This window comes from Antedon mediterranea, chromosome 6, assembly GCF_964355755.1.
Source record: "Antedon mediterranea chromosome 6, ecAntMedi1.1, whole genome shotgun sequence".
Classification (NCBI taxonomy): domain Eukaryota; kingdom Metazoa; phylum Echinodermata; class Crinoidea; order Comatulida; family Antedonidae; genus Antedon; species Antedon mediterranea.
The window spans coordinates 4641230-4657015 of record NC_092675.1 but is presented as its reverse complement, the minus strand read 5'-3'; the positions used below and the strand labels follow the sequence as shown (position 1 = coordinate 4657015).

The 15786-nt window shown below is 30.3% G+C and overlaps 1 protein-coding gene across 5 annotated transcripts in view; it reads right to left on the bottom strand.

The window, feature by feature from the left end:
- Nucleotides 1-2674: 2674 nt before the first annotated feature.
- The window catches only part of LOC140050974 (ras-GEF domain-containing family member 1B-like), a 77656-nt gene continuing 64544 nt past the window's right edge, over nucleotides 2675-15786 (bottom strand). For all 5 annotated transcript variants that reach the window (XM_072096010.1, XM_072096012.1, XM_072096011.1 and 2 more), the window contains 9 exons: nucleotides 10275-10364; nucleotides 6996-7073; nucleotides 6622-6710; nucleotides 6328-6469; nucleotides 5845-6081; nucleotides 5465-5663; nucleotides 4941-5215; nucleotides 4142-4338; nucleotides 2675-3562 (listed from right to left, as the gene is read on the bottom strand). In XM_072096010.1, the coding sequence (XP_071952111.1) occupies nucleotides 3535-3562; nucleotides 4142-4338; nucleotides 4941-5215; nucleotides 5465-5663; nucleotides 5845-6081; nucleotides 6328-6469; nucleotides 6622-6710; nucleotides 6996-7073; nucleotides 10275-10364 (1335 nt within the window). In that variant the 3' untranslated portion in view covers nucleotides 2675-3534. The remainder of the gene's footprint in view (nucleotides 3563-4141; nucleotides 4339-4940; nucleotides 5216-5464; nucleotides 5664-5844; nucleotides 6082-6327; nucleotides 6470-6621; nucleotides 6711-6995; nucleotides 7074-10274; nucleotides 10365-15786) is intronic.

Here is a 15786-nt window from a genome sequence, read left to right as displayed (position 1 = left end):
ACGAAGGATACGTGGTTTTTTTGCAGAAGTCTCGTTACAGAACGTGTCGTCGTCTCGAATGGGGGCGCTCTATCAAAATTGTTTACTACAAATATATTATAATTATAAGGAATAATATTATAATTCACAATTAAAAAAAACCTATTTTGTTTCAAAGTTACCGCAAGAATTAAAATGCAGTTTATATTAACATTTTAATATTTATTTTATGTCATCATCAGGAGGCAAATGATACATTTAGGCCCATTTACACTAGGACTATAACGATTGACGATAAATATATATGCATGAATTTTTTTACATAAAACAAAAGAAATTAGAAAGGTTTTCGTTCTAGAACTATATGATAATAAATTTATGCTGTCTTTGATAAAAATGGTATTTTTAAAATTCCAATCAAATGACGTCATGATCAATAAAAACAGTAAAATCATTGTATTATCACGATATTATTGTTGTTACCAATCATGATATCATTTGATTGGACGTGTGAAAATATAATTTTTCATCAAAAGCAGCATAGATGGTTATCATATACTGTAGTTCTAGAATGAAGAGATTTATATTTCTTTTGTTTTATGTATGAAAAATGCATATTTGTCTATTTATCGTCGATCGTTATCAGCCTATTGTAAATGGGCCTTAATGGTATTATTCATGACATATTAATTTATTTTATAGACACTAAACGATACATTTTGAGTATTATTTGGATGGCGCTGTTACATTTGAGTTAGAAATATTCCAAAGATAAAACAAATATTCACAGTAATATTAACTGTTTCCCGACAAACCAGTCAGTACCAGTGTCACCAAATGGTGTAATGCACAAATTGGCCTATACATTTTTATATTAGTTCAACTTTGTTATTAATTATTATGGTCATCATCTATTTATGGCTGAACATAGGCACTTTAAATGTAAATGGGGGAATAACCTGCGACTTGCATCCTACTTGGCTGAATTGCGCACAGGTGTGGACGACCACTAAACGGCGCCCCTGTCTTTTTCTACAAATTCCTTTAGGTAAGTTTCTGCAAAAAAATTGTGCTTATTGTAGTATCTTTCATATTTTCACTGTGTTAGTATTTATTTTTTTACGGTGTTTGCCTTCCATACATACGCAATGATATACCACAACAGAAAAAAAAAATTTCATAGACATAAATTTCCACTTATATTTTATCATTGATTTATTTGTTATACATACTGTACATTATATACAAGTTTCTCAACGTGTATTTACCATCTGCCTAGCTTTACAAAACAAAGCCATGTCAACAAAACAGTAATAAAATAATCACTTATCAACTTTTAAAATGTCAATAAACACATCTTGTCTCTACCATGCTTGATTGCACGTAATGTCGGTACTAACAAAGCACCACGGAAAATAATAAAACTATGTTTCACTTTTAAAAACTACTTGACTCACATAATTATCAACCAAATACTCATAAAATATGATATGCATACATTTGACTTTAAATGAATTCTAAATATAACATTTTATTCTTGATAGATAAATACAGTACTCAAACAAGAGGAAGGGCTACAAAACATTTGGGGACATCTAAAGCAATATGGTAATTATTAAAAGACAAATCTAGAATCAAATGAAACATTAAAAAAAACTTTCCCCTTTTCAAAGTGCACATCATCAGCCTATTACTGTTCTCACTATCTTCATTTCCCAGAAGAAAGTTTCGTCAAACTGTAAAACAAACAAGTATGTTACTGCCGTTTTACATTTTCCCATCATAAAACTATTTTTGAATTAAATCAATAATTGTTATGACACAATATGTCTCTTTAGATACTACATCTTGAAATACTTTAATACAATTTGGTTTAGCATGTTTTTTAGTCCACTGTTAATAAATATTATGAGCTATTATTGTCTTTACTACCTTTTTACCTAGAATTAGTGAAATTGTTTTTCGAATCTTCACCTATAATGTACTCTTAACTTAACCAATACCAAGGTATTTTTTAATATAAAATAATTATTATTAATATAAACTGACGAAAGTTGAATATATGACTGATTTATATTTGGCGTCATTTCATTACTTCTATGTAATACAATTTCAATTTTATTATTAAATAAATTCTTGCCGTTACACCACATGTACATAGTTCATTAAAGAGATGAAACCCATTTAAATGTTGGTGTGGTGAGATATATTTCTCTTTGAACAATAAAAACGCAGTACAGAAGGCTATTTGTCCAACGAACCAGCGTCTTTGACAAAAGCGCTCTCTTAGATCCACAATGTGTATACACCGACACAATACTATTATCACATACAATTAAGTAAATATTTCAATACACAATATTTAAGAATGAATTTTCTTTCATGACATTTTATGTATACATATTGTATCTATACATGTAATATGTCCCTGTATAATAACATATCTCTGTAAAACATCTCCAATTATGTAAAGCATTGTCCCTCTATGTAAGACACTGTACCCTTTCCTTTATGTAATACATACAGTAGTATCCCTATATGTTGTACCCCTCTATGGAGACACTGTATCCTTGCCTCTATATAATACATAGTATCTCTATGTGTTGTTAACCAGACTGTGTGAGACACTGTATCCTTGCCTCTATATAATACATAGTATCTCTATGTGTTGTTAACCAGACTGTGTGAGACACTGTATCCTTGCCTCTATATAATACATAGTATCTCTATGTGTTGTTAACCAGACTGTGTGAGACACTGTATCCTTGCCTCTATATAATACATAGTATCTCTATGTGTTGTTAACCAGACTGTGTGAGACACTGTATCCTTGCCTCTATCTCTATGTGTTGTTAACCAGACTGTGTGAGACACTGTATACTTGCCTCTATATAATACATAGTATCTTTATGTGTTGTTAACCAGACTTTGTGCGACACTGTACCCTGGGATCTATGTATGTCAGTCTTGTCCACCTCAATGTGAGACACTGTACCCTGACTTAACCTATGTAATATGTATCTGTATGTATTTTTCACCTCCCTCTATGTACCGTAACACATGGTGACACCCCTGTGTATAAATAATTTTCTTGAGAGGATACTTATCTACGTAACACCAGTAAAGACTGGTAATCTATAAAATTGATTGCACATTTAAGATCTTAATACGGTTGGCAATATTCTTATTTGAGATAACAAAATTGCCTTAGCACACAAAATTCCCATACAAGTCCTCGTATATCTTTTTCCCACTTTGTTCCAGGAGACTGACTGACTTATTTCTAGCTACTAAAATTGCAATTTCACTTGAGGTTATAAATTATTTCTTTTCAGACGTGTAAAGCATACAAATTTTTTCTCAAATACATTCTTTAGAATCCATTAGTTTAATTTTTTTTTTTTTAAAGAAAACCCTTCAATGTACATCCTGAATTGCACACGCCGTCAACATCAGGGAAAATCATTTAGTTTCTTTCAATTCGTTCATATTTCAGGAAATGTTACAGGATAAAAGCTGAAGAGTTGATACCATGTTTCCTCAAGCATCGTCAAGTTATTTGTGGGATGGTGCTGCTTTATTTCTGTGAGATAAAATATAAAAATAACTTTAGAAAATGTTTATAGCCTATATGACGTATGTAAAAGGAAATACTGCAGTATACATCACTGTGATGCAATGTTTAAATTGGCCAGATGCATACATTGCATAAAGAATGAGGATCTAGGCCGTTTAAATCGCCCAATTTTGTCCTGTAATTGAAGACAAGCATCATTCATTTTCAAGAAATTAGATTTTATTTTATATAATTATAAAACTCCTCTTCTACATAGGCAAGTCATATTTTTTTTTAGGATTATAATTGATAGATCTACTATATAGCAAATGATTTGTCATGCAGTTGCTTTTTTTGTTTTGTTTAGAGGTTGGTATTTGACAAGTTATTTTACTTCTTTTTCTGATCCCTCAAACAGTTCTTATTTAATGTTATCATTTAAGTTATTGTAATTAATGTATGCTGCTTTTATTTCTTGAACTGTTTCTAAATAAATGTTGTTGTTGAATATTCATTTAATATCTTAATGTCAGCCAATGAAGGAAGGGTCAGTAACTTTTTAAAATTGAATTATACTGTATGCAGTTTTTAGCAGTCATAACTTACTTTAAGGTCTTGTACTTGTCACGCTCGAACGCATTATCTGGTCCTTCACTCTCGTACGATGCAAGGTAGAGTGAGTTTTCGGAGAACACAGGAGCCGTTAACAAGTAATTAAGTGCTTTTCTATCTCGTTCATATGGACACTCTACGTTCTTCCACGTCATAAAAACAGTCACTTGCTTGGCCAACTGCCAAAATTTCTGTTGAAAAAACACAAACATCAATTAAGATGCTACATATTTTAGATTAGAATTTCACAAGATATGGCACAACTTGGCTGTGTTTCCACGCATGTAGGCAGGTATTTTATAATTGATGCCAAGTAATTAGGACACAAGGATTCTTGTCTACATTGTCTACGTTTTTTCTTGCCAAAAAAAGATTATTGATGTCTCGGTTCAAATTAAAATGTAGAAATAATGAAGGCTGAATGAAAAATATTTCAAACTAAAGATCATTAAACATCAAACTACAATCTAGCTAATAATGTAGTTGTGCTGGCTTGGGGTCAAAAACCTGTTTATATCTATTTCAGTATAAACTAGATTCCCACTTGCCCTTTTAGTTACCCCTGCAAATATTAGTTATCAAGGATTGTGATTCTAGGTTGATTGTGGTAAGGTGGTAGGCTTGGCAAATGCTTTTAAATATTGGTTAACCTTTCCCCACCTCTGCGTCTAGGCTGGGTAGACTGCCTTCCATACCTCTGCTCAGACACCACCCTAAAACATCAACCATCTTTGACTTTCATGTAGGCTAGACTCTCACTCTCTGGACAACACAAAATATATTAAATTATTACCTCAAAGTTTATGTGTCCATTTGACAACCTATTGCTGCAGCCTTCATTCAAGAAATAAATGTCCTTTACAAGCAGACTAAAGAATGGAATGACAATCCTATCGCAGGCGCCCTCTCTGGCACTAAGTGCACGCTGCATCGCAGCACGTAGTGATTGTCGGTACGTTGACCAGTTGTTTGAAGGATCCATTTGATGTTCGAGGACATCATACTTTTGTGTGTTTACTTTGGCCCATGTTTTGCGTAACCTCATCACAGGACTCATGTTTATACCAGCTAAAATTGAGATAAAAAAACAATAATTAACAACTTTATAATTTATGTTACATTTAAATTTAAACATTAAATTTAACTACCGTTTTCTTAAAATGTCATGAAATTTAATTTTACATAATCACTATACCCACATATTTGTATCACTCATACTTTGTTATAATTTGCATTTGAACAAATATAAAACTGTTTGAAATGTTAAAATGTTACAATATTATACTCGCTATCTATTAAATACAAAACAACACTTACACATGATGGCCATCAACGAGTTGAAGTTTCCTATATTAAAGCATTCTCTGGCAACCTCAATGAAATACTCAATCAGCTTTGCCCGATGCTTCTTCTTGATGTGCATACAGATTTCAGTGGCTACGAGGTAGCTTAACCGGTTGAACCATTCAACGTATGCTTCTAGGTTTTTCGTTCTTTTCAAATCTCGGAATTTCACCTACAAAACGTAAAGAATATTTTAAAAAGAATACATGAAAATCTACCCGTTTTGAGATATTACATATTTATGAGTTTAGAACACATTTGTTTGATTTTAATCTACTGATATTAATAGATAATACTGAACATTTATAAATAGGTAAATTTGATGATTACAATGATAATGATGATTAAGTTACCTTTGATTCATCAATTCCTTCTTTAATAAACGCCTGTACAAATTCTTCTGGTCCAATATTCGTCAACCTTTCTAGCTCAATATGAGTCAACTGCTGGGCTAGAATGTACGGATCTGGACAGATGTCAATGATGTTGGTCTGGAACGCTTCTGGATTTGTCCGCAATGACTGCATCCTTTCAGCTGCTGCTGTCGTAACCCGCGCCAAAACATCTTCATATTTCTCTAACGTTGACAACTGGTAAAATGAAAATAGATGATTATTTAAGATTATCAATTTAAGAAAACATTAATTTTGAGTTAAAATGAAGAAACAAACGCTGTAGGTATACTGACAACGGTGTTACTGAAATCAATATATCAACATTTTTAATAATTTTCATGCAAAATGGTGTCCGGCTATAAACCCAGTACATTTTGGTCCTCTTGTATATGCAGTGAGGTAATTGTCCAAATTCCCTGTCAACCAATATAACATCATTACCTTTTTGATAAGCATTTGCATGAGTTGGCCTACAGTTTTCCGTAACATTGGATTGATTGCGATACATTTTTGTGTTATATCTCTAAGTTGTTTCATTAACCTCTCGTCCCTAAAGTCATATGGAAATGTTTCTGTCCATTCACTAAAAATAGAATAAAATAAAGTATGCTTGTAAAAGTGTAATTGTTAAAGAGGCCTATGTAGCTTATTAAAAACTTGCTTAATCAGGAAAGACTCGAAAAGGTGTAGTTACTGCAGTGACTGCAGTAGAAACATTTTGACACGGTCGCTTACCTTAGAAGTTGCATGAGATTGGAGCAAAAGTTACTCAGTGATGATTTATCAATGCTTGTGGAATTCAAATTTTGTTGTGTAATGCAGAGCTGTGGAAATACGAAACAAATACATCAAAATACACTCTAGAGGGCAGTATCACATGCTGCGATATTACAATAAGTTAACAATATTTTAAAGTTCAATGTTTTTAGTAGAAGAATCACTTTTCAAGATTCAAATATTTTAATATATTATTACACATGTAAAAGTAATAAAGAAATAAGAATCCGGTAGTGACGTTGTCATAGAAATAGGAAAATCAAAAGAACATTCCCAAATAAGGAAATCATAAGACAGAAAGCATCAAATAAAAAGTAAATTGTAATAATTACCTGGCAGACTTGTTCTAATAACTTATATGGTTTTATGTACAATCTTGAACTCAGCAGAAATGCAAATAAATATGTTCTCTGTAAAAAAAAAAAAAAACCTAATTAATGTGAAACATGCATGTGTAATGCACAGTAGAAAATCATAAATTGTTAAGATTAGACTCTGTCTACTCTATCAAACTTTATGTGACAAAAAATGTGATGTGCCCATGTAATGGACATATGCATGATGTCGTATCATTACCATATTTGGGCATATCACCACCATATTTGGGCACATCACATATTTTTTTTAGTCATCTGATCCAGAAATTGTGAAGGACAGGTATTATAAATGCTGAATGATAATCTCTCAATAAATCATAACTTTCACATTATGTTGTAACTTTTTATTAGAAAAATAACATCAAATTTAAAGCACACACATGTAAATTTTTAACATTTCATGAAGATAAGTTGGTTGTGTACGTGCATCATTTTAGTAAACAGTATAATTTTGTTTTCGTAATTTTCAAGGTCTTACGCAAGTTTAAATGCTACAGTAGGCCTGTATTTAACAACTACCCATTTAATCCTATTGGATTTGGTAGTTTTCCTTTTTGAGATCCACATCAGGTGTCCTCCAAATTTAGAATCCCTGACAGCCTATTTTCATCAATGTCAACAACCAGGATGTGTTTGAATCAAAAGGCTTCATCTAACAGCATGTAAGGGCTTAAGATAACCACAAGATGGTGGGTGGTTTATTGGTAACAGCATTAAACCTTGGATATCGGTTTTTATGTCAATGTTGTTATTGATATTGGATAAATGAATTTCCTACACACAGAATGTACACCATTGGTATTTGGGATTCAGAAAACCTCACATTTTTATTGACCAGTAAAATCTTATTTATTGTCCTTTTGTAACAGTTGGTACATATTGGTACAGCAGGCTCAATATTTCTTTTTTTAATTGATAAAATCTTAAGGTATAGATGTATATATAATAAAATGAAAGGAGGATATATTGTAGTCAGCAAAAACCGATTTGAATTTATCATGGTCTTATTTGTAACTTAGCAACATTTTCAATTTATTTCTTGTAAACAAAATGTTATCTTTATCATCTGAAAATGCAAATTCACCGAAAAATGTACCTCTATCTTGGCCTTGTACATTATATCTTCAATTTAACAATAATGTAACCACTATGGAATTACTTTTAGTAGTTTGTTTACATCTTGACTTTTATTGAACATTACTAACAATAGCTTTGCATATCCAGAAGAGAGTTGGAATTTCCTTAGAAATCTCTCATTATGCATGATTTTTATTCATTTTATATTACATATAGGAAATAAGTAAAGCACTTAAGGTATTTTAAACTCCCTTTAGCATGTAGGAGTAGATAACGTCACTTGTGACCATGATGAAAACAACGTCAATCTTTTCAACACCCAAAACTATAGCCACTTTTGCCTAAAAGCTTTTTGCTGTAAATTGTGTGGGCTACCAATGGGTGGATTAAGCATTTAAATCTACTACAATTAAGAATTTATGTGGGTTAAGCCAGCATGTAAATGCTTTTCACCTATTGTTAGTAGGCCCTACTAGTGTATAGTTCAATTTATCCAGGGACAAATCTCAATTCAATCCTATTTATCTATTTGGCTTTTAATTAACTATATATATAAACACTGATCTATAAACTAATAATCACAGTATAGTCATGATTTTGGAAAGTAGTGAAAATAATGATTGTCATTATACAAAATTAATAATTCACATAATCAAATATCTCATTCACATAATATCTTTGACTGTAGATGTTAATGACGCTCATAGCATAAGAAAATTTGAATATTTATGATTCTCTGGTGACAGTGAATAACTCGGTGACCTCGTTTTAGTACATCATATTATGCGACTACAATTCTACAAGTTACTTGTTTTCTTACAAAAAAAAATATTCAACAGAAGATGGTTGAAACATTTTCTCAACTATAATTGTAATGGCAAGTATTTGAAATCTTTCTCTTGCAAACTTTAAAAACATTTCGACACAACCAGAAATTTAATAATGGTACAAGGTACCAAAAGTATGGGTCATGATTTTTGTACAGTCACTACTGAATGAAAAGTATCGCATCATTGCTTGAGGATTGAAACAGGAGTGTAAATCTGCTTTGAGATTTAATTTAACATAGATTATTGATTGTAATATCAAGGATGGCAAGATGCATTGTCATCAATCCATTCTCTATCTATTTTATCATAACATACTCATTTACATATATAATTTGTTTGCATAACAAAATTATCAATTAACCGTATGAATTTTATTTTTAAATGTACACACAATTTTTTAGAATTAACCAAGTGTAAATCCATGAAATCATCTTTAGTGCAACACAAAAATCATTAAAATTGTTATGCCTTTAAAATAATTTCTATTAACATGTAGTCATTAGTAGGAGGTGATAAATGTATTCAGTCTTTAATTATAAAAGTGGCGGTTGGAAAATCTGCAATCAATGTTGTCATAATGATGTATTTAGCATAAAATCTACTTTATATGCAAATATCATTTGTTTTAGAACTCGGAACAAAAGATGACCTAAATATATGCAACTAATGTTAAGCCAACAAGCTATGCCCATCATGTGATGGTCTGATGATAATATTTAATGTTAAAATAAAAACGATGATGAAAACTTGTGAATCCATTTATAAAATAACAACCAGTAAATAAATTGTAGAGTCACACAAATCATCAGAATGATCTAGTTGTGCTAAAAAAAAATAATAATTTAAAATTTTGTGAAATAATTGTTATTGTGTGTTCCACATGTAATGTCTTTTATTAGCTTTTTTTTAATTAATAGTTAACAAATTTATTATAATAAATTTTGATATTTGTACTTTTATTGAAGATTTATGCCATTTTTAACTACCCTTTCTATTGTACGGCTTGCTACTATATCTATTTTAAGATTTGCTTTTCTTGTTTATTATTAATAATCAATTGATTTTCACCAAATGAATGAATGAATGAATGAATGTAGAGCATATGTATAAACTGTCCCAGTTATTGCTGTATTTGTAGTATTTTAATATTTTTATTGTGATTATCACAAAACTGTTAGCAGTTTTAACATTTGTAAGTAGACTTTATTTCAATGTACACTTACAGTATATAATATATAATAATATTATTATATAATATAATTTTGTTTACTTGGATGTAACATATGATAAATAAAATGAAAATTTATCATTTCAAAAAATTACTTACATCTGGGTAATATTCTCCCGTAGGTACAATATGACGAATGAAAGCCTCTAGAGTTCCTGATATTAAGTTTCCATCTTCATATTCAAGAGCCTGAAAAATACAAATAATGGTGGATAAGTGAATGCGATCATCAAATTCCTTCACTCTAATAAGTATGTTAATGTTAACCGCACTCAGTTAACGATATAAATGACCATGCTAAACAGTCAAGATAAATCGAATAGGCCTCAAGAAAATGTATATCGTACACGATAAGAATGCTTGTAAAAAATTTACGATGAATTTTACTATTGACGGTAATATCTACAGAACGCATTAACACACCTGGGACCATTACCTGGAAATTAGCCAGACAAATATTGGCTTGCTTACACAAGAAACGAGCCGTAGTTTATTGCCACAAATTTTAAATGAGACATCAGTATTTTCATATCTAGAAACAGATTTTGAAAATATTTTCTATAGAAAGAATAATTACTTATTACATGGGAAAATTCCCATCGTATGAGATAAAAAAAACTCTAAATAACAAGGAGTAAAATAAAAATTCAACATAGTAATCTTTATATTTTTACTGTACATATATAAGCATTATTTAAATTTCAGCTAAAATTGCTTAAAATTCATAATATAATACAGTATCTGTGCATCTAAATTTTGTATGTTATTAATACAACTTTGAACTGCTGTAATAAAAATTTTTTTCAAGTTAAATATTAACTAATTTGTTATAAAGACATATAGTTGTAGCTACAAGATTGATATATTCCAGTAAAGTAACCATATAACTATCTTAAAACATATCCATCAACATTTGACAAATTATTTGGGAGAAACCTAAAGCTTCTCTCTCAACTCCTCGATAATAAAACCATTTCATAATACATAAAATGGATAAATCCTGACAAGATTGAAATATAAGGTTGTCTTTTAGATTGAGACAAATTATTATTGCACTCTCTCCTGTTCCAAGCAGACATACTAATTGGACGTGCCTCGTTGTGATTAATTAGTCATTCACTCACTCTAACTTGTCACATAGGATACTCATTAAGTATGCATCTTTGCTATACTTTGCCAACAAATGACCAGAAATTGTCTACAATTAAAGAAACGACGCCACTGTCATTATATGCTATTATTGCTTTCATCGTTCTCGTCATTAACAACCGTCGTACTATTTGCGCGTAATGTTTATTTCTCATAATGTAATGTGTAGTTGTTAATACGGTATTCGTTTATTGCGATCCTGTGAAACCTACAGATGTGTATAATAGTTCATTTCTTTGAATTAATAATAAGACAAACATGAGATATCCAAATGACACTGAATATAAACATTGTATTAATTGTATTGTGTGTGAAATTCAATAACAATAATAATGATACAAACAGTATTTATTAATAATCATAATTTTTCAATGCTATTAATTTATTTTTCAAGCTTGAAAGATCAGAAATCAGTGGGGCGATGTTCTGTGGTTATTTCCACAATTAAACTGTTAACCTTGTATTCATTACAAAGCTAACCCAAAGTTTAAATTATTTCAACTATTTTTTCTTTTTGATAGAAAATGAAAGAAACATAGATAATGAAAACATCTTCAACTTTCAGTTAAAATTACAAACTGAAACAAACAACAATTCACATGATAGTGTTGTTTATTATCGTCAGTTGAACAATTACTTTCATCACTCTCGTTAACTACGAAATGTTTTAAATAGAAAGTTAGGTCACATGTTATAGAAACAAATTTAGCGTTAATAATTTTTAATTAAATTGATAAGCAATTATTATAATGTGAAATTATGGAATAGTAGCAGAAATGATGATTGTAGATATAATTTTGATGACATTTATGATTCTGGGAAAAAATAATTTTATATACAGAATTTTAGGCTATTTGTTGTATATTATACAAACCACAGAAAAGTCAAAATAATTGCTAACTTAATTTTTAACATTTACAGTTGCATGTACTCTACCTCCTTTCTCCACTCCATAAAGCATTCAAATAATAATGAATCAATTAACCTAAATTAGGGGTGGGCTTATTTATACCCTTGGTTGGGCTTAGTGGGGTTGGGTGTCCAGACACAGACACACACTGTTGCACGGTTGGTACAAAGAACGCTAGGTTAAAACTGAATCATTTCCTATACTTAGTCTTGGTCATGTGTGACAAATCCATTGGATTAAGCAACACACTTGAACACAACATACAAACATATTTAATTTTCAGGGAGTGACACATCTTTCATACAGCACAGGGCAGATTAGTTCATGATTTTTGCAACCCTCTAGCATCATATTCAATCATTAATTCTAGCGACATTCAGTTGTAGGAAAGATTAACATTTGCCATACAACTAATTATTATATAAAAGTTTTTTGTAAGTAAATATATTTTACAATGATTTTACAATTTTTTCACATACAAATTTATCTTGCATACTTGCAGATTATCTTTTTTTAGAAATATTATTGATAAAACATTTTGATGTTTAAATGAGTCATAAATAATATTTAATGTGTTAGCCGTTCTCTACACAGTACAGTAAAATCACTGACCAATTTCTTAATACTGTCTATCTTTGCACTAAAGTACAAAATCAACCAAAAACTTTCATTGAATAGGTGCAGCATTACAGAACACAATGCTTGTGAAAAAAATATGTGTATAAATTGTAAAGCTCTGTCTACACTATCAAACTAGTTTGACAAAATATGGGATGTGCCCAAATATGGTAGTGATATTCCCAAATATGGTAGTGATATGACATCATCATGTCCATTGGGCACATCACATTTTTTTGTCACATAAAGTTTAATAGTGTAGACAAGGCTTTAGAAAACGTTATGTGACTTAAAGAGTAATGATGGAAACACAAAATATCAACAAGCTACAGTATTAAATGCAACAAACCAACATGATCAGGTTAGAAAAAATATATATAAATCATGTGTCTCAAAATAAAGCTGACGATTATAAGTTAAGATTTGATCTTTAAAACAAGATATTGATTGCGAATAAGTTTAAGACGAATGAGTATATTATTGATCTAAGAATTAGAAAGATTCGGTTAGTAATAGTTACAAGATGTCAAAACCATGCACTCACTTCAAATACCTGTGATATACGTGATCCCTGATCAGTATGATTCTTCTCAAATAGAGCCAACGCTCTGTCAGATGACATAAAATCCAAAAATCCCATTTTTAGTATCAAAACACGCACTTAATAAAATAAAAATATACTCAAGCTAGACTTGAGATAGTCTGTAAAGATTCACAGAATGAATGCTAGAAAAGTAATCTAGGCTTCTCTCCAATTTTGTTATTTAATCTGCAAACAATCAAGATGTAATCAGTTTTTAATACATTATTACTCTAGCTTCAGTCACAGTTAGCTGCTGAATTGTCCAATAACTATGCTGTTCACTCGAATGCCCAGGACCTTGCTATGGCTGTATATATATACGATGCTATTTGTATCACATGTGATGATGTCATAGTGTGTGGGCGTGCTATTGGAGGAAACCAGGCATTGAAACAAGTCTAAAAATGTAAAGGATATTGGCAAACATCAGGCAGTCCGATACTAAAGTACTTTTAAATACATTACATTTGTTTATAGCTAGAATAACGTATAAGGATGTGTTTTAAAAAAATGACATTATAAAATTTAAAAACAAAACTTACAGCAGCTAAAAATAAACATTTTGTAACGGTAATTTTACAACTTCAGAATTAATTTTGTATCAATTTTCATAAGAAATTTGTAAGAATTAAAAATAGAAATTTATAATTTAGGATAGGGATTGGTTTAATTAAATAATAGCCTTTTAAGCTTAGTAAGCACTTAAATATAAAATAAATATATAAATCTTATTTTATTACAACATTATCAAGTAATATATAATACATATATATATATACATATAACAAATTAATAACCACTGGAACCAATATCTGCAACACAGATGAGCAACTTTTCTTCTCTTGATAACAAAATAAATATGGACAACAAAATAATGTTTTGTCATAATTTTAATTATAATCTGTTGTTCCTTTGGATGAACTAAATTTATATCAATCTTTCAGTCCTTTGTGTGAAGAAAAGATTAGACCTAGATTATAGGAACCCGGACACCTTCATAATTTTAACTGCGAAATTAATAAGGGAAGGGGGGGGGGGGGAATATCTGCAACACAGATGAGCAACTTTTCTCTTAATAGCAAATTAAATCAGGACAACACAATCATTTTGTCATGATTTTAATAACAATCTTTTGTTCCTTTGGATGAACTAAATTTAAGTAAATCGTGTGTGTAAAGAAGAAAGGTCTAGACTAAAGAAACCCAGACACCTCCAACTGTGTTAAAGTTGCGATTTCCAATTTTGCCCAAAATCTTGATTGAGTCACTCAGGTGTGTAAATATAGGTATAATTATTCGGTGTTTTATTTTTCATATAATTATCTATATAATGCAGATATTTATACATTTAGAAGAGGTTAAATTCATTTGAGGTTTAAATTTACAATAGACAAATATGTACAGTACAAAACAACTGTACCGTAAATTAATAGTTGCACTATTAAATAAGATATTAAAATTAGCAATGAAATCAATTTTACTATCACTTTAAAAAATAGTTCCGTTAATGGTTACTAGGCCTACACAAATGGTTTTGATTCGCTATATTGTATATAAACCATAAATGGTAATACTACTACTAAGAAAATTAGGTAAGTTTTAATAAACATTTAATTGAGGAAATACACTGTAAATTACTGTTTGTACCATATATAGTAAAGTATTCATTCTTGTGATGTGCATAAATTAAAGGAAACACTAAAAATGGAGAATACGCATAATTCTACAACCATAAACTGATTAGCAATATCGTAAATCGTTATTTCATATTAATTAAAATTATTATTATTATTTTTATACAGCCAACTCTCCCAATATTTCTGGTTTTCAGGAAAGCCTGGTATTCAGAATGTGTTTTAATGTTAAAAATGAATTTGTCTGGTGTTGGGAGAGTTTCCAGAGTGGTATTGGGAGAGTTTCCAGAGTGGTATTGGGAGAGTTTCCAGAGTGGTAAAACTTATAGTATAATTTTGTTGAGGTCAAGAAAGGTCAATGCCAATAACGACAACTGCTTCATACTATGGCGTAAACTTGTTAGCAATCAAGCTTGAAAATGAAATGAATTTGCATCATTACTGAACAAATTTTCCGTATGATGAAGAAATTACACTTTTTAATTGGATGACAGGATTAAAACAATTAATATCTTAGATGTATTTTGACTTTTTTTTTTTATTTATACAAAACTAATTACAATATGTGATTCTATGAATTTTATTACAATAATTAGTCTCTCAAAAGTTATTTTTCCAAATAGGACACCATTTTTCCACTTTACCTTCAGTAGTGTCAAGACTCCTTATAGTCTAGCTGAGCTAGCTGGGCCTGTGTAGAATTTAAGCCAATAATCCT